At 33.9% G+C, this 25,958-nt stretch overlaps 1 protein-coding gene and 1 non-coding gene across 2 annotated transcripts; both read right to left on the bottom strand.

The window, feature by feature from the left end:
* Positions 1-740: 740 nt before the first annotated feature.
* On the bottom strand, positions 741-5,276 carry LOC102623748 (uncharacterized). The gene is made up of 6 exons (XM_015531310.3): positions 4,993-5,276; positions 3,379-4,632; positions 3,149-3,224; positions 2,470-2,630; positions 1,100-1,777; positions 741-985 (listed from the first exon to the last, which is right to left on the bottom strand). The coding sequence occupies exons 2-5, from the start codon at positions 3,525-3,527 to the stop codon at positions 1,720-1,722; spliced, it is 444 nt and encodes a 147-aa protein (XP_015386796.2). The 5' UTR covers positions 3,528-4,632; positions 4,993-5,276; the 3' UTR covers positions 741-985; positions 1,100-1,719.
* Positions 5,277-17,433: 12,157 nt separating this feature from the next.
* On the bottom strand, positions 17,434-17,537 carry LOC127903165 (small nucleolar RNA R71). Its single transcript, XR_008055884.1, has one exon. It is a non-coding gene; the product is annotated as a small nucleolar RNA R71 (small nucleolar RNA).
* Positions 17,538-25,958: the final 8,421 nt, after the last annotated feature.

Below are 25,958 nucleotides of genomic sequence, written 5' to 3'. Positions count from 1 at the left end.
CCCAAAACGACCGCAGGCCAGTCAACAAAAGCAGTGGGATTCCAAGTTGATCCAGACCACTAGGTCCAGTCAACCTAAAACCCCATCCTGATAAATCCAAGGAACGGACACAGATTGAGCAATTAAATTAATTTTCTGAATATATACACACACACAATGCTTGCTACAGCACTTCCACGAGTCGTCCGGTTACAGTCCGATGGATTAAACATCTTGTTTGAGAGTTCAATTAAAAAAAAAGGATGACTAAATTAAGAGAAATTAATTTAGATCATATTATGAATCACAGATACAGCTATATAACATTAATTATCTGTTAGGGCTCGACTACCTTACATAAAAGGTAAGATATAGCTCTTGTAGGACAGTTCAATCCAGCCCCAGTTTATTTTTCTTCTTCATCACCGCCTGCCCTCTGCAAAGCAAATAATTACTCAAATTCCGGCCCCAAATTTACAAACTTTCCCGACAATCCATCTATTGATTTTCAGCCTTAAATGTTTAATCGATGTATTGCAATCAAATAAGATTAATTAAAGAGGAGATTTTGAGTTATTTTATGTGAATGAGTAAAAGTGAACTCTTGATTGACATACTTGGTCTTTCTTACCAAGCACATTTATTGATTATGAAACCTAAATCTCCGTTGCCAGCGATCAGGTTATTAATTATATATATGTTAAAACTGATACAATAAGTTAAAATGGTTGAAATTGCAAGGCGAGGGGAGGGCAGAGACGGAGCATAATAGCTAGTAACAAGCATCTATTTGTAATTTGTTTAATTCAACCAAAATGAGATTGTGAAGAAGCAAGAAGACATTGTCGAAATGAAAACATATACTTCATGACTTAATAACATTCACTTGCTGGTTTTTATTCCTGATTATGAATCCCAGGATCTGGTACAGGGGAGTTTGGCCTAGAACGAAACACCCTGAGGCTCCGGATTAAACGTTCCGTCATACTCTGACGGATTAAACTTCCTGTCATTCAGAGTCCAAAGAAAGAAACAAAATTAATATCGAAAGACAAAAAAAAGGCCATGGAAGTGTACAGCATCACATGAACCTGAAAAATGAAGCTGTAAAGATTTGCACCTTGAATTGCCCCAAATTCGGGAATTCTTGCTTCTATCAATAGAGGCCATGAACTCATTGATAAGATTATACACGCTGCAATCAAAGCCCAGACACAGGCATTTCTGTGGCACCTCAACATTCTGCTGTACTACAAAAATGATCAGATATATGACAATTAAGTTAAATGACTCTCTCACTTTAAAATTTTATTTGATTATGGCTAACATCAGATCTCTAAGATAGAGATTACAGTTAAAGAGATAATGCATCGCGCAGAAATTGGGATGCAGGAATGCCTCACTATATATAATAAACTTATAATTAAATTTTTCATCATTTTGGTTGATGACTTTCTTACATACCAGAGAGTCAATAATACAGAGAGGGAAGAAAATCAGAATTCAGACTTTGAACATCCAAGTCAAAGAAAAGAAAATGCATTTTATTTCCTAAATATTTTTGTTAAATTCATTTTCCTGAGCTACTATGTGAACTCAAATCTTTGCCTCGGTAGACTACTCAACCCACCAAAATTGTTCTGTTTCTTTGTCAGTACCCAGCATGTGCCATGCGCAAGGCAGCAATTTACATTCCTTAGGCCCACCAGGAAAAAAATTCAACGAATATGGAAAGAAGGTCTAACTGCTGCTGCGCATTACTTTCCCTTCCTTCATGGTTTTAGGAGCGCTGGAATGTCTATAAAATGAAACGAAATACTGCTGGTCAGGCTCTGCCTAAGCATTTACACACGACAGTAGTAGAAATTTGCACATAATTTTAGAGAAAATGAGCTGATGGTAATCAGAGACCATAGGGAAAAAAAAAATCTTTAAACGTCATAAAAAAGGCTTCATTGTGTGAGTATTAAAACACAAAGATGCGGCTATATGGGTGCAATTGGAAAATTAGATTTGTCATGCTAACTGACCCACTTAGTTCAAAATATTTTAAAACAAGTATCATCAGGCCTTTAATTAAGCCATCCAACTAGGTGATGGAAAAGAATCTTGGGTACGTACACTAATGGCATTGAATAATCACACAAATAATCTGAGGTCTCAATCCCACAAACAAGGGTAAATGGAACACGTTAGTAAACAAGCTGCTGTATACAGAAATAGTGACGGCAGAAGCAATCTAAATAACACCCAAAAAAAAGAGGTTTAAATAACATAAAACTTGCTGAATGTATTATAGAAATTTGCATCCTAGAGTTTCTTTTGACCAACCTAGACAACCCAACTATTTCGGAAGCAATAGTTTCCAGATAGCTGAGAGAAAGAGTGAGATGTATTTATGAATGTACTTGTAAGCACAGCACATATTTGAACTTCTAAGGATTTTAAAATATTACCTTTTGCATCTTGAGTCATAAATGACTAAATTACCTTCTGCTGATTGCTGACGACTCTTTGGCCATGATTTTCCTCCATTTATCCTTGAGATCGGATGGAGTACGAATAGGATAAAAAACATGGCAACCAAATTCCAAAACTTTCTTCCAAGGAAGATTTTTATTTACTTTAGTTGAAAATTTTTCCACTCCTTCCTGCAATATAAGAGTAGGTATCAACAAGTCAGCAAATTAAATCTTGAATACTTTCTAACTCACTAATCCATCTTGAAAATTCAAGACTGAATCACAACAACAATTCAGCTTTTTAGAAGTTAGCTCCTACTCTTATTTGCATATAAAAATATGAAAACAATGTACAATAAGAGATGCATTATATATATATATATATATCATAATTCAATTTTAAAGCAGTAGTGAAGGCAAAATTTCTAAATTTTAGAAATGAGCAACCGAATTGAATGTAAGAAAGATTTTAAGGAATCAAACAATATTAGGTAAAGTTGGAAAGCCCTGCTAGAGACAGAATAATTTCAACAATACTTTAAATGAAATTGAATCAATTGTCAATTTAATACGGATTCAAATATTTCATTAAGTGAAACCAGTATCATGATTTGCAGTAGATGTCAAAACCGAAGGACATTATTCGGAAACACAAGCACTGCAATTTGGATTGAAAGCAAACAGTAGCAATGACCATGAATCCATACCTTCAGCATTTCTTCTTCTTCTTCAGCTGTCCAATGTAAGCTCCTACGTTTTTCAGAAGCAAATGTGAAGTTTTTGCTGCAACGTGAAATGGAAAAATAAATTCCAAATCAGTATAAGAAGCATATACAAATACCTCCACTAACTCCTATTTTGCAACCAAATTGGAAATTTTCCATCATGAAACCTTATGAGATATAAACTTTCCAGTATACTGCACATGCTGACTCACCAAATTTTCACCAGAAACTTGTGTAGACTTTTTGAGGCAGTTGATTTCTCATTTCGAGCCTGGGCTATTTTCTCTAGTTGAGCGCCTTTTGGTGGGGATAACTTTTTTGATGAGTCAACATTTTGAGATTTTGTTCTCTGGGTTGGCATCTTTTGATGAGGGCAACTTTTTTGGTGAAACAATACCCTGAGATTGTGCCCTCTTACTACTTCCTGCAACACACTTCAGGCGCATCGAGATTGGGTCTATATCAGAATCAGACATTTCAGTTCTCAATGTTCTGGGGTCCACATTCTCTTCTTCTTCTTACCTTTCTTCCTTCAATTTTTCTGAGTCAGGTATATTCCCTTTTGATAAATTAAGTAAAATATCCACAACATATTCTTCTCCAACACAACAAGCAGTGTGAGGCTCTTCTTGCACTTGGTCTTCAACAATCTTCTCATGTCCACTGTTGTCAACGTGTCCTAAATCTTCCACTGGTATCGTTTCTCCATCTTCTAAAAGTTCAAGCTCATGAGTTTCACATACATTTTCCTCATTGGCCCTTTCTTTGCTAGTATAATTCACAGTGATTCAATCCCAGGTGTTTTCTCTTGAATATGATTTATCTTGTAGTTCACTCTGATTTTCAAGTGCCCTCTTAAATCTGTCACAGGAATCAGCTGTCTTTGCATTGTCCCCAGCGTTCTCTAGCTTTCCTTCCACTTCCACAATTAGATTCTCAACTTGAACATCATCCATTTGACCCTCACAACCACCATAACCGTAATTTCTCTCTTGATGAAGAGATGACGTATTCAGCTCCTTTCCTTTATCTGTTCTACAATTCTCCTTCTTTTTATCACCAGTAAAACTTTTAGGATCAATAAAACATGCCAATTGTTTCTTTGTTTCCATAGCCTTCTTCCTCAACTCCTTTGTCCTCATCAATTCACATTTATACCAAAAATAGGGACAGTAAATGTTTCCCACATCGTCAGATTGACTCCACAGCTCAGGCAGTTTTCTTGTACAGAAATTGGGCATCCAGATTGACTACAAACCAACAGGCTCTCATCATGTCTATTACACTTAATACAAGGCTCTTCCTCCATCAAATCGGCATCCATAAAATCTCCACTCCAGCCTGAACCCCTATGATTTTCTATATGAATACCAATCTCATCATCATTATATGCAGAAGACATATCCACATTGCCATTCATTTTGCTTAATGTTTCTCCATTTGCTTCATCCTTCGTAAAGATCCAACTAAAATTTTCAAAAGTTGTCACTTCAAAAGTTTCATAATTAAAAGTTAAAATTAACATATAATATCATCAAGTAATATTTTGTTTTCAAAAACCAATGCATCACTTTAGAGACTTCCTCTGATCTTTGAAAACCACACACAAACACACACATTTTTCAAACACTAAAAAAAGAGAACAATCACGGAAAGAAAATGATCATATTAAATCATTAAAAAAAAATCCACATTTGCATGAGCAGTTGCAAGCGAGCATCTTTAATTAACCATTTGGTTAAAAAAAAGAAAATGGTTAACTAAGCAGAAGGAAAAGCTCTCGAGAAGCAAACAGAGAAAGATGAAGAAACAGAGTGAGAAAATACCAATTCATGTTCGTGATTGAAGAAATGAAGCGACTGAGTTGTTGAAACTCGACTTGGTGAAGCGAATTTAGGGACTCCACCCCTGCCACTGCACGTTTTTGTTCTCATTTCTTTGAAAGCTACTACGATTCTCCGAGTGGCACTGCGGTTTTTTTTTTTCATACTTTTATTACAACCAAAACGCTGCGTTTAATGTGTTGCAGCGGCTGGGACGATTATGTATGGGCCTGTAAGCATATACACATTTACTAAATGTACAGCAAACTCAGTCATCATCCGAAACGACACCGTGTACACATAGAATAAGATCAAACTTTTGGCTTGAGATCAAACTGAGGACAGCAGCAGGCCAAGCATCAATTTTTAACAGTTAGGGTTGGGGTTTGAGCTGAGCAATGAGAGGGGATAGAAGAATCAATCCTTTTCATCTGGGAAATATCAAATTATATCCTCGTGATCGGAGGACCAGACGTTACTCGCCTTACGTACGGACGTCGAAGCGGCCGTTCGTCTGGACTCCAAACTGCCACCGGAAGTTCGTTGAAGCGGCCAAAGAGTCCGGCGGCTTCGATAACGTCTCGGCATTTTCGGTTTGGGAGATCATGAAGGCGGAGGTTGACGGCGTCAGCCCCACGTTAAATGACGCTTCGAGTGTTCTGGGTATGCTGCAGTTTATGTTCCCGGAGTACGCGGTCAGTCCGCCGCCGACGGTGACGTTTTACATTGATGTCAAGTCTGAGGTGGGTTCTTGTGAAGCAATGGTGAGTGAATTTGGGAAATTGAAATTGGGCCCGAAGACCGAACCGAGTTCCTGTGACGCAATGGTCAGTGAATTTGGGAAATTTAAAATTTAGGATTAGAGTTAGGCTGCACGTTACTGGGCTTGTTTAGCGTGAATTTTGTAATGTATATATATATATGCTTTTGTTGATTAATATAACAATATACCAGGTACTTTTGTTGATTAATATAATAAACCAGAAGAAATGACATCGAAATCCATTGTAATTAAACTAAAAAAAAAGAAACATATGGAATTCTTTCATCAACTTTGTGTATGCCCAATTGCCCAGCAAGCCATGTCATTCGCTGCGGTAGTGAAGCTAGTTGTGGTTACATTTATTGATGGGATGTGGTACCCACCAAATTTAAAATTTTGAAAAAAAAAATATATTGTGACAACAGCCCCCATCCATTGCACTGCCGACCCGCAAAGCGTAGGGAAAACACAAAAAATTGTGTTGGGTAGTCTCAGTTCAGCAATAGACAGCCTAACAGGCATAAGTTTTAACGAATAAGAGCATCTGGTCCGCAACAAACCAACAAATACAATCATTTTCTTTGCTTTTTTTTTTTTTTCACTTTTTCAATAAAATTCTTCAAACCCAGCTAGGTTTCCGGCACAAATCTTTCTTCATTCTTATATATTGAATTATACCCACTTTTGTTTTTCAAATGATTGGAAAACATATATGAATATCCCCGAATCGAGTTGTATAGTGAACTTGCGTACTTAACCCGCATGATAACATTTACTATCATACGAAGACAACTGGACAATATTTTAATTCTTAAGTACAAGTATATTCTCCAAGAGTAATCAACTACACGGTCTTTCACATGGAATGTTAATTCTATTGTATCTTCGTAGAAAATCTGCTATGAAATTTTTAACCAAATTCAACTGCAGATTAAGCTACATAGAATTGTTAACTTGACACAACTAATGATTATGCTACTGCAAATATATAGTTAGGATGCGTTTGAAAGTGAGATGATGTAGTTTTTAAGCTGCAAATGTTGTAGAATAAAAATCATAGCTGTAGAGTAGAACTGAAAAAAAAAAAAAATTGTTGATCTGCTAAAACTCAGTTGCCACACATCACTCTCAAACACACCCTTAGTACAAAAGTGAAGATACCTCAATCCTAAATCTAATTTAAGGCTAACTCTCAATTATATAAAGTTGAATTATCTAATATTACAAAATCAGATGAATCTTCTTGGAAATTAATACCCTTGCACAATCTAACGTATGCGATTATTTATCTATATGATATGATATATATCGATATATATTAAGACTCCGTCTGGTACAACATTTTAAGTAGAGCTTTTATAAATAGAGTTTTTATTAAAAAAAGTTTAGTTTTTTGGTTGTCAATAAGGGTTTTTATTAAAAATTTGTGAAATTAATTTAATAGACAAGTTTTTTAAAGTTATATTATGTAAATAATAAATAAGATTGTTAAATAAGTAAAAGATATTTTAGATATTTTGACATTTAAAAAAACTTTTCAACCTCTACTTCCAAAAGCTCAAAATTTGAGTTTTTGCAAGTAGAGGTAAAATAACTTATTTAAGTTTCAAAAACTCTATTAGAAAAATAACCAAACAATAAAAAAAATTATGATAGAAGCTTATGAGATTAAATAAGCACTTGTAGTCATTAAATAAACCATACCAAACAAATACTAAGCATACAAGACAAAACCTAAACAATAAGCTGCGATTTTGCTAGAATATTGGATGTTAATTAAACAAGTCGCGAAGATAGAAAGAAGCTTCAATTTAATTTATATCAATATAATATATTTTCCGAGGACGGCGTCGCATCCAATTAATAAGTACATGCAGTACTTATCAGACCTATAAATTGAAGTTGTTTCAATATTTTTAAGCTTAGGGGGGAAAAAAAGGAACAATTAGTAGTAAGTTTACAGAATGAAAGTTTGAACAGTTTCTTTGGTGGCATAATGCTACTTTGCCAAGTTTTGATTGCAATTTCAATCCTATCAATGATAGCTTTTGCATGCGTGGATCCGCCTCCCCCTCAAGGAGAAGAAGAAAAGAAGAATGAGGTTAAAGAAAAACGCCAAGTTGAGATTGACATGGGACCGGCCGTAGAGGTTGCCGGACAGGCGGTAGGTTGTTGCGGCTGTGGATGCGGCGGCGGCGGCGGCGGCGGTGATGGCGGAGGTGATTGAAGACCCACCATCCATCCAACTGTTGATGGCTTCCTGTCTTCTTATACGTTTGATTAATGATAAGTCCATGTACTATGCCTAAAATCTCTGGTTTTGTGCTTAATTTCCACTATAGAAATTCTGATAAATTTATAAAGCGTGTTGTAATTATTTATCTTGATAAATATGCTTGCTTTGAATTAAAGACTATCATTCAAACGAAGCACTTCCTGTCCAAGCTTCATGATTTATTTTTTATTTTTTTGCCCATAATCCTTCGCGTTAAAATATTAATAAAAAAGAACATTTTGAAATGTAAATGTGACTTTTTTTCATTATATTTTAATTTTATGTCAATGCATATGTCAAAATGTCATATTTCATAAGAGTTGTTCTTTTTTCATTATGCTGACGGTTGATTTGCGAGGTCAATTTTAATTGATTTGTGTTGAGGATTTGTTAGCTTTGACTTGTTTTTGCATGATCCTTCTTTCAATTTAGTTTTTTTTTTTTTTATGATTGCTTTTTATTGGAGTTTAATTAATAAAGGCTTACTCGATTTGTCATGGTTTACCGAATAAAAAATTATTCCTTTTTTTTTTTTCATTAACCATTTAACACAATTGACAAAATAAGATATTAAAATTTACAAATAACCAAGTGGTACAAAAATTATGTAAGACCATATATTAAGTGTTATTCTCCCTTGAAAACAGATGTAGTAACTCCAACATCAAAGAAGAAAGAAATAGAAGAAATCAAATAATGTAAAAAAAAATTAAAAAGAAAAAAAGAAAAGAAGGCTGTATCCTAATTAATTAAGGCCAAAACACTCCATTTATTAAACGCTGAGAGAGAAATATAATGTTAGTTAAACATTTCTATAAATTTTGATTGTAGAAATTGAATAAAGAGGGAGAGATAGAGAGACTGTTATGGAATAATAATAATGTTATTAGGATTATAAGTATTTTTAAAATTTTTAATGGTCTATCTTTAGAAAAGGGGTTTTCTCGAGACTTTTTGAGGGTTGTCAACTACTCTAATTCCATTTATAATTTCTTTTGAATGTGATTTTAATAGAATTGGAATTTGTTGAGATTAATTAAGAAGTGCCAATATTTCAATTCTTTTATAAATGATGGATTAATTTAGAGTACGACGCAATAATATCACTCATCATAACATGAACAAGCCATTAATTATTTTGTTTTATATTTTTTATAATAATTGAAAAGGTTTCATATACTCCCAAGAACTTGATCAAATGATTTTTTAAATAGTTTTTTTTTAACTAATAACCTGATTTTAAATCCGAGGATAATAAGAAAAACAATTAATTTGGACTTTGCAAACAAGTTCGTGGAAGCTCAATTGTTGTTCTTGATTGAAATAACTAAACCACGTTCTAGATAGAGCTTAATACAGATCTCAAGTCAGAACAAGGTGGTAGCATTTTGACCATATTCATTTTATACATTTTTTTTTTAGGTAATCATTTTATACATTAATATAACTATATAAGGTTCAATTTTCTCAATTTCTAGAAATGAAGCAGGGCAAGGCCTTGATGATCATAGAAAATTTGACCCCAAGGGTGTGACCAATTAATTGGTTTGTCTCGTTTAAATTCTTTGATAACTCATATCTACAGAAGCATATGGCCTAACTTAGGTCAAGTATTTATTTACCTTTTCAAGTATAAAAAAAAAATTAAGTTAAGAGAACCTCATTCATTTAAGAATAAATTAAAAATTAAGGACTATCTCGTATTTATATGTTTAACCTAAAATCGATTATATTATTTACTTTTATGCCAAAAGATTAGAAATCTCCACAATGCCCAAAAGATTAGAACTTTTATCATTGACTTCGACGAGGTCCATGATATCATTGATATGCAGATACTATTGTTAATTAATATTGCACTAAATCCCTATGGAGTATAGAAAGAAAGAAAGAAAGTCAAAGAAGGGGGAAAAAAAAGATTTTGGGAGTATAAAATATATGGGAATTATCTGTCATTTATTTACTTGTACTCCGTATTTAAAAATACTGAAATTTTTTTAATTTGTCCAATTTTTAACACTAGCTTTGCAATTTCTGTTAGTCCATAAAAAGATAAAATTATCATTATAAAATGACAAAAGAGGAATAAATATAAATGATAATGGTGGTCTTTTTGCAAGGATAATTGTATTTTTCTAATGAATGACTGATACAAGCTGTAAATTTATGGTGAATAATCAAACAAATTCAAAATTTTTCAGTATTTTTAACACAACCTAATTTTGGGAGGATAATTGATAATTTTTAAAAAATATATTAAATTAATTTAGTCTATTCTTTTAATAAATTGACTATTTTTAAAGTGCTTTTAAATTATTGCAAACTTTAACTTACCCCTAGTTGTTGTTCAAAAAATAAAGGTAAAGGAGGGTTTGTTGATTAAACTTTTTTTCTTGACAATAATTAGGGATAAATTATAATTTTTAATAATTTAGAGGATATTTTAATGATAACTATTTTATTATGGGATTAATTATTTGCCAAACATTCTTGTTACTGAGTTTGCAAAATTTATTAGTGGAAGCATATACAACACTAACAAGTGGGTGGGGTCTAATCTACATCATTCAGGATTCATAGCAAACTATCTATCTATATATATATATATATATAAAGTTGGGACTTGAGGAGGTGATGTGGCATCACCATTTTGCTTCTTTGTAAATTCTCTATTATCTAATAAATAGATAATTTTTTTTTAGATTTGACTTTTCATTTTCTCATAATTAATTTGATTGTATTTAACTCATTTAATAAATAGTAACTTTATTAAAATATATCATTCATCGTCTTTTTATATTTTCTATTATCTAAAATATTGGTGAATATTCTTTGTACTTTTTTTTTCTCTTTCTATTTAAATTAAACAATATGCAATCATTAATAATATATATATATATATATATATATATATATATATATATATATATATATATATATATATATATATATATATATATATATATAAAGCTATGACTTGAGGAGGTGATGTGGTATCACCATTTTGCTTCTTTGTATATTCTCTATTATCTAATAAATAGAGATTTTTTTTTTTAGATTTGACTTTTCATCTTCTCATAATTAATTTGATTGTATTTAACTCATTTAATAAATAGTAACTTTATTAATATATATCATTCCTCATCTTTTTATATTTTCTATTATCTAAAATATCTAAAATATTGGTGGATATTCTTTGTACTTTTTTTTCTCTTTCTATTTAAATTCAACAATATGTAATCATTAATAATAATTAATTATAAGTCTTTTGAAACATTTATTTATTTTATTATGCTAGCAATTAAACTTTAGTGGCTTAAAATACATGAATTAATTAACATAAGAAGAGAGGTTCTTTCATTTATAAAGGTAGGACTTGAGGAGGTGATGTGGCATCACCATTTTGCTTCTTTGTATATTCTCTATTATCTAATAAATAGAGATTTTTTTTTTAAAGATTTGACTTTTCATCTTCTCATAATTAATTTGATTGCATTTAACTCATTTAATAAATAGTAACTTTATTAATATATATCATTCCTCATCTTTTTATATTTTCTATTATTTAAAATATCTAAAATATTGGTGGATATTCTTTGTACTTTTTTCTCTTTCTATTTAAATTCAACAATATGTAATCATTAATAATAATTAATTATAAGTCTTTTCAAATATTTATTTATTTTTTTATGCTAGCAATTAAACTTTAGTGGCTTAAAATACATGAATTAATTAACATAGGAAGATAGGTTCTTTCATTTTCCCTCAACAATGCCACTAAGGCCTAATTTTAATGCCATAATCTCATATTTAATTATGCAACCTTTTGTTGAGTGTCTTTTGGCTTCTTCAAAATTTATTATGCTATCAATTAAACTTTAGTGCCTTAAAATACATCACCTAATTAATATAGGAAGATAGTTTCTTTCATCTTCCTTCAACCTCATCTTTTTATATTCTCTATTACCTAAAATATTGGTGGATATTCTTTGTACATATTTCTTCCTCTTTATATTTAAATCCAACAATATGTAACCATTAATAATAATTAATTATAAGTCTTTTAAAATATTTATTTATTTTATTATGCTAGCAATTAAACTTTAGTGGCTTAAAATACATGAATTAATTAACATAAGAAGAGAGGTTCTTTCATCTTCCCTCAACAATGCCACTAGGGCCTAATTTTAATACCATAATCTCATATTTAATTATGCAACATTTTGTTGAGTGCCTTTTGGCTTCTTCAAATTTTATTATGCTAGCAATTAAACTTTAGTGCTTTAAAATACATCAACTAATCTATCTATCTATATCTATATATCTATATATCTATATATCTATATCTATATATATATAAAGTTGGGACTACAAGAGGTGATGTGGCATCACCATTTCTCATTTTCTCATATTCTCTATTATCTAATAAATTGGTTGAAATTAAAAAATAATTACATTACAAAATATTAAAAATAGAAAATAATTATTAGATTATAAATGATTACATATCTTTTCCTCTTTCTATTTAAATTCAACAATATGTACCCATTAATAATAATTAATTATAAGTCTTGAAATATTTATTTATTTTATTATGCCAATAATTAAATTTTAGTGGTTTAAAATACATCAATTAATTAATATAGGAAGGAAGGTTCCTTCATCTTCCCTCAACAATGCAATTAGAGCCCAATTTTAATGTCATAATCCCATATTTAATTATTCAATCTTTTGTTTCGTGCCTTTTGGCTTCTTAAAACTCTATAAATATTAAATATTTAAGATTTGTGGCATCATTATTTCTTCCTCTTTCTATTTAAATTCAACAATATGTAACCATTAATAACAATTAATTATAAGTCTTTTGAAAAATTCATTTATTTTATTATGCTAGCAATTAAACTTTAGTTGCTTAAAATACATCAATTAATTAACATAGGAAGAGAGGTTCTTTCATCTTCTCTCAATAATGCCACTAGGGCCTAAGTTTAATTTTAATAATTTTAATGTCTCTTCCTCTTTCTATTGAAATCTAACAATATGTAACCATGAATAATAATTAATTATAAATCTTTTGAAACATTCATTTATTTTATTATGCTAGCAATTAAACTTTAGTAGCTTAAAATAAATTAATTAATTAACATATGAAGAGAGACTCTTTCATCTTCCTTCAACAATGCCATAGGGCCTAATTTTAATGTCATAATCTCATATTTAATTATACAACCTTTTATTTAGTGTCTTTTGGCTTCCTCAAATTTTATTATGCTAGCAATTAAACTTTAGTGGCTTAAAATACATTAATTAATTAACATAGGAAAAGAGGTTCTTTCATCTTCCCTCAACAATGCCACTATGGCCTAATTCTTCTTATTCTAAATTTAAGTTTCATTTGCTTGTCATCATCAGCAACACAAGTCGATTGTGATGCAACTACCATTATAATTAATGGAGAACGACGAGTTATCTTCTCTGGTGCAATTCATTATATTTTCGCAGCAGTCCACAAGTACTGTATGCAAATAATTAATTTACAATTTCTCAAATCACTTGCACTTTCACATTTTCTTCTTCTTTTAACCCAAAAAAAAAGCTACTTTGCTGCGAAAATATTATCTTAATTTTTTTTCCTAACAAGCCAAACATGATCCCACATTCAAAACGGTGCGCTTTCATGTTTAGGAAAAATTATGGGCAATATTTTTGGATTCAACAGCATTGTTATTCTTTAAATATGTAAAATTTGATATGATTTATTTCTATATGCGTTGTATTTGTGCAGATGTGGCCAGATCTTATACAGAAGGCAAAGGATGGAGGGCTCGATGCAATTGAAACTTATATTTTGTAGAATGCTCATGAGCCTCAGCGTCGTCAGGTGCCAATTATTATTTTTATTATTATTATTATTATTATGTGCGATAGTTATTATTATTGAAATAAACATACAAAATTAACTTGTTTAATCTTCATTTTGAGAAGAGATCAGAACAATTTCTTAGGAAATTTGAATTTCATCAAATTTTTAATTTTTAATTTGATATTTTTAAAGCCGCGCGAAGCGCGGTTCTATTTCCTAGTTACAAGATATGTGAAAGGCATAAGAGTTTAGTTGCAACTACAGTTTGTGACCTGTAATAATTGCCCCCCCCCCCTTTTTTTTTCCTCTTTCATTACCGACTACTGAGTACTGGCAAGCTGTTGAAGTAGCCAAGTAGATCTTCAGTCTAGTGTGCTAAATATTAAAGCAATTTCCCTTTACATTAAATAGTTCAAACTCTTCAAATTTCTAGAAAGAAAGCAAGATTTTTGTCTATTTTCTTGACTTGATATTGATACAAGTTTTGACTCCAAGGGTTACATCATTGATCTGCCAATGCTTATTCTATTGTTAATGCATCTCAACTAAATCACTAAAACCCCGCTGGCACGAGCATATTGTAACCTGAAATCTTTGATTGGCCACATTGAGGTATTATTCCTATGTTTACCACTTTTTAAATGTTTTGGTCCATTATGTACAATTTCGAAATATACTTTAAAGAGCACTTAGCCTTATCAACCCACAATATTAATGCACGAAAATAGTCAAAACTAGGGCTGGGCATTTTCGGGTTTGGGTCAACCCAATCGGATTTCAGATTGATCGGGTTGTTGAAAATTTCATCCGAACTTAACTCGAACCCTTAACCCGATCCGATCCGATCCGATCTGAACTTAATTCGGATTGGATCGGGTCAAAATCTCGAGTTGAATTCAGTTCGGATCGGGTTTGGATAACATAAGGTTCGGATCGGGAATTTAACAATACATTTGTTAGTAAACAAATGAATTACCAATTCAACATATAATATATAATATATTACCCATCCAGAGAAACGCAGTACAACTAATCAAATACATATACACCATGGAATTGGAAGCTTCAAATTTCAAAAGTGAAATTCAAGTTCGGGTTGCCACTTGCCGGGTTCGGATGGAGCTTGTAGGAACTTGGTGATATGGAGGCATGGAGCGATAGATATGTAGGCGGTAGCAGCAGATTCAGTTAGAGTCGGCAGTGGTGACTGCGGGCAAAATGGGTTTGCTGCGTCTGGTGGCATCACAGCCGCTTTCTTGAGTTTCTTCTCCAATGTGTGTGTGTACTGTTGAGTGTTAGAAAATGCATATTTATAAAGGAGAAAACCGTCATTTTACATTTCAAGTCTTACTAACAACCCTTACTTTTATGTATTTAACATTCTTATGATTTAATTACGTGTGTTTTATTTTAATTAAGTAATTTATGTATTTTAGGGGCATTATAGTCATTTCACAATAAAGGAGAGATCAGACGGCAAAACGGACATCACTTTTGAACTCAGGACGGTCGAAAACCTTAGGAGGAGCATAAAAGGAAAAATGGCACTATTCACATGTACGGTACTATTCACGTGTACGATACTGTATACGTTACTGTTCACGACACTGTTCACATAGACGGATGATGACGTGGCATTGACCGATGATGTGGCATTGACTGATGAGGTGTCACGATCCTGTTGGACTAAAATTCTTATGTACTGTTGATGGTGACGTGGCAGCATATCAGTGGACGAAAAATCTCGCGTACGGTGCATGCATCACACAGGATTATTTTCAACCAAACCGCGTTACTGTTCATCCGGGTCAAACCGTGTTACTGTTCATCCGCGTGGTCAAACCGTGGACTGTTGACTGATGACGTGGCGCAATCCTGAGCGTCCAAACTGTTTTTAATCCGATGGCCATGATTTACTCCATGTATCTATAAAAAGGGGGCCTCTCCCCCCTAATTTGATATCTCTGAATCCATTTTTGGGATCCATTTTCTGTAAATCCTTCTCCATCTTGTATTTTCTTCGTATTTTAATAAATTCCCATTTTACCCCTAGTTCAATTATGAGTGGCTAATTTTCTTTCAAGCTTGGGTTGAAGGTGAAGTCTCAACATGTGTCATGGGCTTTATTTGGTAAATTTATTTTCTCATCCCCTCTAGTTTTTGTGGATGTTTTGACTTCTCGTCGACAAATAATACTAATCTTGTCTAGTACCGCCTTGGTTTCACCGGCCCTCTAGTATAAGATTATTATTATTTGGCACGATAAGCCCTTAGCACCATATTGATTAGAGCGTGGTTCATGAGGTGTGGATTCCCCCCTCATGATTTAATTGGCATTAATACGGATTATTTAGCCCATGATGCATGTTGATATGGATCCAGATACCCAAGTACGTCATTTCAATAGATCTTCGCTTCAATTTATTCTCGTCATTTCAATTCCAATTTCAGAATTTATTATCGCCATTTTAATTTAAGTTTTAGCATATTCCAAATCATTTCCACCAAAAAATCCAACCACTCATTTACAAAATTAATTCTATACACAATTAAAATCCACCTCCTCGTGGGATCGACACTCGTCACCATTAGTCTATACTACAATAGATTCGTGCGCTTGCGAGTACATTAAAATTTGCACAACAAGTTTTTGGCGCCGTTGCCGGGGAGGTAAGTAATTTTAATTCATAGAATTAATTTTTTTTTGAATAATTTCTTTTATTTGTTTTCTTGTATTTTTTTTATTAAATTAAAAAAAAAAAAAAGAAAAAAAAAGTGAATCTACATTTAAAGGTTAGTATTTCTTTTCTTTTTCTCTTCTTTAAAATTCTGTAATTTAATTTTCCATTTATTTTTCTTTGTAATTTTTTTTTTGTTTATCTTATTAATTTAATTTTTAGTTAATTTCTTTCACGTATTTATTTTTGTGTATTTTTATAGAAAGGTTGTAATAGCGCAATAAGGTTAGTATCGTAATTTCTCCCTCTTCTTTATTTTTATTTGTTTTGTTCCCATCTTTATTTTTTTGTTTTGTTTGCATCTTTATTTTTATTTTATTTATTTTGCATGCATGCTCGTAGGTCATTATTACCTAATCTTGAACCTATAGACCTTGAATTAGAAAAAACACTTCGCACACACAAACACGTTAAAAATAAAATGGATTTACAAGCACCACAGGAGAGGCCATTTAAGGACTATTTTAGTCCCTTAGCTAATTTGAGCACGTCATGCATAAGATACCCAAATGTAGCTGCTAGGAGTTTTGAATTAAAACCTAGTGTGTTAAATTGTCTCCCTACATTTTATGGCCTAGAAAATGAGGATCCATATAATCATCTGAATGATTTTCATACCATTTGTCAAACTTTTAAATATGAAAATTTTTCAGACGATGATGTTAAACTTAGACTATTCCCATTTTCTTTAAAAGATAGAGCTCGTTCATGGCTTAATACATTGCCTGCTAATAGCATTGCATCATGGGAACAAATGGTTACAAAATTTTTGAATAAATATTTCCCAGTACATAAAACCAATGCTATTCGCAGGGAAATCTCGGAGTTTACCCAGAGAGAGGACGAGCAATTTTTCGAAACATGGGAGCGATTCAATGGGCTACTCTTGAAGTGTCCACATCATGGGTACGAGAAATGGCACCAATGCCAATACTTTTTGGAAGGATTATTGCCGAATGTGCAAGAATGGCTAATGGCAACGAGTGGAGGAGAGCTAATGTCAAAAAGTGCGTCAGAAATTTGGGAATTCTTCCAGCGACAAGCGGACAATTCCCAACAACGGAGTCGATCACTCAGGAATACTAGAAGGATTAAAGGAGTGAATGAGGTTCACATTGGCGAGTCAACTTCAGGAATCAAAGAAGTCAAGGAGATGGTTGAAGGTCTTGCTCGACAAATAGCATCATTATCGACTGCTAAATCAACAGAACCACATGACCATGACTCATACTCAGATCAAGCCAATGCCATAGGTGTAATGAGAAAGCCATCAAATTACAACCCATACTCCAACACATATAACCCTGGATGGAGAGATCACCCCAATTTTTCATGGTCTCAAGGATTCCAACAGAATGGACCAGCAGCTCCAGCTCCACCAATGCAACAAATTTCTCAAACTTCTCAAGCCTCTCAGCCACCATTTAGACCATACAATCAGAACCAGAATTACTCTCAACCTAGACCATGGGAGGATGCATTCCAGAATTTTAGGAATGTTACTCACTCCACGATTGAGCAACAGAACCGCACCATTGATGGACTACGAAATGAGTTGAGAGCGGGCTTCAACTCACAAGCTCAATCAGTTTCAAGCCTCGAGAAGATGGTGGGACAACTCGCTTCTTCAGTTCAGACCTTGGCAATGACTGTTGAGAAAGGAAAATTTCCAAGTCAACCAGTGCCTAATCCTAAAGGAGTGCATGAAGCGAGTACCAGTTCACCACAGCAGCATGGAGAGGTCAAAGCAATAATGACCTTGCGAAAAGGAAAAGAAATCGACAACAAAGTGGAGATGCCTGTGACAAAGGAAAATCAAATTGTACCTGTGAACGTTGAGGACTCACCACCGGAGGAGAGAGAAGAAGCCAACCCACAAGAATATGTTCCCAAAGCTCCATTTCCTCAGAGGTTAGCGAAAGGAAAAAAAGGAAAATCCACAGGTGAGATTCTTGAAATCTTCAAACAGGTAAGTGTTAACATCCCTTTGCTTGATGCTATTAAACAAGTTCCATCTTATGCCAAGTTTCTTAAAGACCTTTGTACTAAAAAGAGAAACATGCATGTTCAAAAGAAGGCATTTTTAACAGAAAACGTTAGTTCTATACTCCAACATAAAATTCCTTTAAAATGCAAAGACCCAGGCTCCCCCACTATCTCATGTAGTATAGGGAACCACACAATTGAGAATGCTTTGTTGGATTTAGGAGCTAGTGTAAATCTGTTACCTTATTCAGTGTTTGTGAAACTTGGACTGGGAGAATTACACCCAACTCCAGTGGTGTTACAGCTTGCAGATCGATCCACGAAAATACCTCGTGGTATTGTGGAGGACGTGCTTATCCAGGTAGATAAGTTTTATTTTCCTGTTGATTTTATTGTAATTGACACTCAACCAATACAGGATTCAAGGAAGCACATCCCCATTATTCTAGGCCGACCTTTCTTGGCAACTGCGGATGCTCACATTCAATGCAGGACTGGAAATATGCAGTTGTCCTTCGGCAACATGACTATGGAGCTGAACATCTTCAACATTGCCAAACAACCTCACAGTGCAGATGATGGAATTGTTGATGTGGATTTAATTGAAGCATTAGTTGATGATACTTTTGTTTCAAACTTTAGTGATGATCCTTTACAAACATGTTTAACTCACTTTGGTTTGAATTTTGATATTGACAGATCGGTCGATGAGGTCAACGCCCTGCTTGACTCAGCACCATCTATGGACACTAATAAATGGAAGTCAAGAGTTGAACAACTAGCACCATCAGAGAAGAAACTCATCCCATCATCAGAATCACCACCGAAACTCGAGCTCAAACCATTGCCCAGCACTCTGGAATATGCATTTTTGGGAGAAGAAAGTACTCTACCGGTAATCATCTCATCATCCCTCAATGACGAACAAAAAGGTAAGTTGTTGGATGTTTTAAAAGAGCACAAAGGAGCATTAGGATGGACCATAGCAGACATCAAAGGTATAAATCCAGTAGACTGCATGCATTACATTCACCTTGATGAAAATGCTAAATCTACTAGGGAAATGCAACGTCGGTTAAATCCTAATATGAAAGAAGTGGTTAGAACTGAAGTCCTTAAGCTATTAGATGCAGGTATCATTTACCCCATTTCTGATAGTTCATGGGTCAGTCCTGTACAAGTTGTCCCTAAAAAGTCAGGAGTCACAGTAGTTACGAATGCCGATAATGAATTGATACCAACTAGAGTAACTACAGGATGGCGTGTATGCATTGATTATAGAAAGTTGAATTCTGTCACACGTAAAGACCATTTTCCTTTACCATTTATTGATCAAATGCTTGATAGATTAGCAGGCCATGAATTTTATTGCTTTCTAGATGGCTACTCAGGATATAATCAGATTCCCATAGCACCAAAAGATCAAGAGAAAACTACTTTCACTTGCCCTTTTGGCACATTTGCATATAGGAGAATGCCATTTGGATTATGTAATGCACCTGCTACATTTCAACGATGCATGTTGAGCATTTTTTCTGATATGGTTGAACGATTCCTTGAAGTCTTTATGGATGATTTTTCTATCTTTGGTGACTCATTTGATCAATGTTTACATCATCTAACACTAGTTATGCAGAGATGTATCGAGAAGAATTTGGTATTAAATTGGGAGAAATGCCATTTTATGGTAAAACAAGGTATTGTTCTCGGTCACATCATTTCGAGCAAAGGTATTGAGGTTGACAAAGCCAAGGTGGATCTCATTTCTAATCTTCCTCCACCCAGAACAGTCAGAGAAGTAAGATCTTTCCTTGGGCATGCTGGTTTCTATAGACGTTTCATTAAAGATTTTAGCAAAGTTTCTAGACCCTTATGCAATTTACTTGCTAAGGATGTACCTTTTATCTTTAATGATTCATGTCTTATGGCGTTTGAAAAATTAAAACGGTTGTTGACATCATCACCCATCATTCAGGCCCCAAACTGGAGCTTACCATTTGAGCTAATGTGTGATGCATCTGATTATGCAGTAGGAGCAGTATTAGGACAAAGAGTTGATCGAATTCCCCATGTTATTTACTATGCTAGTATGACATTGAATGATGCACAGTTGAACTATTCAACTACTGAAAAAGAAATGCTAGCAGTAGTGTTTGCATTGGAAAAATTTCGATCTTATCTCATTGGTTGTAAAATAATTGTGTTCACAGATCATGCTGCTCTTAAATATCTTCTCACAAAGAAAGATGCAAAAGCTAGACTAATTCGTTGGGTGTTACTTTTGCAGGAATTTGACTTGGAATTCAAAGATAAGAAAGGGTCAGAAAATGTTGTGGCGGACCATCTCTCTCGTCTTCACTTTGACACAATTACAGAGCCATTAATATTAAAGGAGTCATTTCCAGATGAACAATTAATGAGTGTGGAAGTATTACCTTGGTATGCTGATATAGTTAATTATCTTGTTACAGGTAAACTTCCAGAGCATTGGACCAAGCAAGACAAGATCAAATTCTTTGCGGAAATAAAGAATTTCTTTTGGGATGACCCGTATTTGTTCAAGTATTGTGCAGACCAAATTGTTAGACGATGTGTCCCAGAAAATGAAATTCAGAATATCCTTTCATTCTGCCATGAGCAAGCTTGTGGAGGCCATTTCAGTGCTAAGAAAACAGCGACTAAAGTTTTACAATGTGGTTTCTATTGGCCAACACTATTTCGAGACGCTTACACTTTTTGTTCTTCATGTGATAGGTGTCAACGAATGGGGAGCATTACACGAAGGAACATGATGCCACTAAATCCAATTTTAGTGGTTGAGATTTTTGACGTATGGGGTATCGACTTCATGGGACCCTTTCCCCCTTCTTTTGGCCATCAATACATATTGGTTGGTGTTGACTACGTCTCAAAATGGGTAGAAGCAATTCCATGTAGAACCAATGATCACAAGGTGGTGATAGGATTTTTGAAAAACAACATTGTCTCACGCTTTGGATTCCCTCGAGCAATAATCAGTGATGGTGGTGCCCACTTTTGTAACAAAGCATTCAAAGCACTTTTGACAAAGTATTCAATCACACACAAAGTGGCAACCCCGTATCATCCGCAAACCAGTGGCCAAGTTGAGATATCCAATCGAGAAATAAAGCACATATTAGAAAAGACGGTGAGGCCAGACAGAAAAGATTGGTCATTAAGACTTGATGATGCATTATGGGCATATAGAACGGCTTTCAAGACCCCAATTGGGATGTCACCCTACAGGCTAGTGTATGGAAAAGCTTGCCACCTACCTGTGGAACTCGAGCATCGTGCATATTGGGCCATCAAGAAATTCAACTTTGACATGCAGCAAGCCAGCTCAGAAAGAAGATTACAGCTGGCAGAACTTGAAGAAATTCGCAATGATGCATACGAAAATGCCAAGATTTACAAGCAACGAATGAAAGTCTTCCATGATAAGCAAATTATGAGAAAATCGTTCACTCCAGGTCAGAAAGTGCTTTTATTCAATTCTCGCTTGCACCTATTCCCAGGTAAGTTACGCTCTCGTTGGTCTGGTCCCTTTATTGTTCATACTGTTTTTCCACATGGGGCAATTGAAATTAAGGACCCAAAGAACGGTGTCACGTTTAAAGTTAATGGTCAAAGATTAAAGCCATATCTAGAATACCAACCACGTGGAGAAGACACCGAAATAAATTTGAGTGACCCACCAGATTTGAATTGATTTTTTTTTTCTTTCTTTTCGTTGATTTGATTTTGTTTTCTTTCTTTATATTATTCTTTTGCTAATTGAAATTGTTTTTGCATAAGTGTGTTTATTTTACCATTAAGTTTTCTCTTATCATTGTTAATCATGAGTCTCATACTTAGGCCGTTCCTCCTGAACATTCTTAAACCACTTCAACGTGTCAAAACTCATCTCAAAAGGCAGATTCAATTTTGTAAAACACAACGCATTTGGGCTCTACAACCACCAGAGTTAGTAGCCTATGTTGAGGGTTTAGAAAGCCAACTCAGAGACATTGAGAGAAGTGTTTACGACATCCAGTTGGAGCTTGAGGTAAATTCAATAAGAGGACGATTTTAATTTTCTTTGTGTGTTTTAATTTGTTTTTCTGTTTGTGTGCTTTAGTTTGTTACCCCGGTGAAGTGGCGGATAACGGTACTCCGTGACAATCAAGTCGGTTACTTCAGTTTCCCATAATAACTGATATTCTGAGGCGAAGGTATGGACAGAAACGAGATTCTAACGAAGCTTCACAAGCGATTCCCTTCACTTCCTCAGAATGCCCTCCTTACGATCTATAAAGCTCGGTCCGAACGCATGCGATTACTCATGAGAAATAACATACCTGCTGACATCCGTTGGTTAATCGAGGCTAAAGTACGATCGGCAGGTGAGTTACCTCCAAAATTTATTGCATACATGCCTGGTTGTGGTAAAGGAAATTATGCAAGAAAACGACGAGCTCGAAGAATTTCTGTTGCTTGTCATAAGTGTGCCAGAATGAGTTGCAATAAAAACCCATGTTCTTTAGGAATGATGTCTGATAACAGGGAAGATAAGATTCAATTCATTAGGGATGGCTTGAATAAGGAGTCATTGGATGATATCCTTTTGTCTCTTGAAACGCATCCCAGTGGATATGTGCAAGGAGCGATTCTCCAGTTATGGCCATTATTCCAGAAAGAGCATGCACGATATAGTCTCGGGAATCTGACTATAAACGACCCTGTTTGCCTGTTTATAAGAAAACTGGATGGGAAGCCTATCCTCGACCCATAGAGGGCGTTCAAGCCGTTTCTGGACGTAAAACCAGAGGAAGATGTGAGCCACAGTCGCAACTACGTGTAAATATCCTTTTACTTTACTGTTATTTTATTTCATTTCACTGTTGTTTTATTGTTTGCATTATTGTCTTTAATAATTTTATTACTGTTTGCTTTTTCCTTTTTACTGTTTTCTTTTTGACTCGCGAGCCACGTGCTTTACGCGTTATTTGACACTAACATGTTACCTCATTCACAGCTGTGACCCACAATCACCAAGACTCTTAAATGTGATTTCTTTTGTCAAACACTCACAAATTGTTTTTGAGAAATATTCCAATGGCAGCTACTCCCAATAGACAATTCAAGAACATTTGTGTGCTTTCTGGATTTACCTATGGCAAACATAAAGAGTTCGTTGAGGCAGCCATAGATCTTGGTCGAAGCATAGCAGCGAGAAATTTACATTTGGTGTATGGAGGAGGTAACCGAGGGTTATCAAAAATGGTCTCCGAAGCAGCTTTTATCAGAGGAAGTCAAGTGTTAGGCATCATCCCAAGAGTCCTAAAACCATTGGGCAGTTCGTCTGACTTATCAACTGGAGAAGAGTTAGTCGTCTCAGGTATGCAAGAAAGAATAACTGAAATGCTTAATCATGCTGATGCTTTTGTTTTCCTTCCAGGAGATCTTGCAACACTAGAGGCACTTATGACACTAGCATCTTGGGCCCATCTGCACATCCACCAGAAACCCATCGGTTTGTTAAATGTCAATAACTTTTATGATGGCTTTATCGCATTTCTTAACCATGCAATAAAAAACTATTTCATTCCCTCTAATGCGAAAAAACTCTTTATTTGTGCTCACACTGCTAATGAGCTACTTGATATGTTACAAGCTTATCGATCGGAGCCAGACCCCTGGACCTTTGTGTTGGAGCGTCCAAATAATGATGGTAACAGTAGCCGCAGTAAGAAGTACAAATTAGATTTAACTCTCCGCCTGTAAATATTTTCTTCTGTGTTGCACCACCCAGGTGATGTCTTCTAAACTCTACTTCTTTCATTTCAAACATTGAGGACAATGTTTCGTTCTGGTTGGGGGGAGGGAATAGTCGACAATTGTGGAATTTTGGTTAAGTTTTTACTAATTTTTTGTTGTAGAAACTAACTGTTGCTAACTTTTTGTGTTGAAGATGGCTGAATATGGAGTGTAGTTACTCTAGAAACGCATCTTCATTGTTTAAAAACAAATTCAAAAAAAAAATTCAAAAAAAAAAATTAATTTCAGACATTTTCTTTTTCTTTATTATGTGTTTATGTTTATTTTTCTTCTTTAATTTCTCCTCTATAAATATACATTTTCCAACTTTTGAGTCAAAGATGGCTGAATATAGAGTGTAGTGCCTCTAGAAACGCATCTTCTTAGTTAAAAAAAAAAAAAAATTTTCTAATAAATTTTTCTACATCATTTTCACATTCCTGCATGCATATTTTTCTTTCATGTTTAGAATAGGTTGGGGGGTAGAATGTTGTTAAAAAAAAAAATTTGTGTTATTTGTTTTAACATTGGATGACATGATTAATTTCAAATTTTATTATTTGTATTATCTTTGGTCTTAAGTGATGATACGCTATGTTTGCTACTTTACATGTTGATGTCGGAGACAAATATGAGTTGCTTGAAGGAATGAACATGTCATAAATAAGTGCCAAGTGAGTTGTTGAGCCTATCATTTTCTTGGAGAGTAACCCTTTTGCCCATTCTCTATACAGCTTAGCAGTTTATTATTTTATACACGATCTCTACATTTCTTTTGAGTTAACCCTTTAAAAAAAATGGTAAAAAAAAAGAAAAAAAAAGAAAAAAAAAAGAGTGTGTTGCTACATTTGGAGGCCCATCTAACTAGTAGATATGGAAAATTATTTAGAGCCCTAAAAGACGATGGAGAGGCCATCTTTGATCCGTTTGAGCCTTTCAAGCCATCCCTTTTATTTAATATCCATAGTTAACCCTTTTGAGCCTTTAAAAAAAAAAAAAACATTTTCTTTGTCAACTTATCATCTTGACCCACTCCGATTTGGAGTATTACCTGATATCTTATAAGTTCCATCACCTATGTATGTTTGAGAAAATGTAAATAATTATTTTGTTCAGTGAAGTTATGCCAAATAAAAGCAAAAAAAAAAAAAAAAAAAACAAAAAAAAACAAAAACAAAAACAAAAGTTGTTGTTTCAAAAGAATAAAAATAGGTGAAATCCACCTTGCAACTTCCAAAAAAAAAAAAAAAAAAAATTCTCTGCATTTTTCTCAAACATACACTTTGTTTTCCTTATTTTCCTTCTTTGTTAGCCATGTCCCTAGCCTACGTTTCGTCCTAATAAAAGTCCTTCTTGATTTTAGGGAACTATAGTTTGAAGTAGAAGCTAGTTATATGGGCTAAAAAGATGTAGTGATGCATAATTAAAAAAAAAAAAGATAAATAAAGTGGGTTGACTAACATTTTATTTGACTTGAGATCGTATTATTTCTAAGCTGAGGGCATATTTATTTCATCTTGGTGA

Source organism: Citrus sinensis, chromosome 6, assembly GCF_022201045.2.
Source record: "Citrus sinensis cultivar Valencia sweet orange chromosome 6, DVS_A1.0, whole genome shotgun sequence".
Taxonomy (NCBI): Eukaryota; Viridiplantae; Streptophyta; class Magnoliopsida; order Sapindales; family Rutaceae; genus Citrus; species Citrus sinensis.
This window is presented reverse-complemented; position numbering and strand designations above follow the sequence as displayed.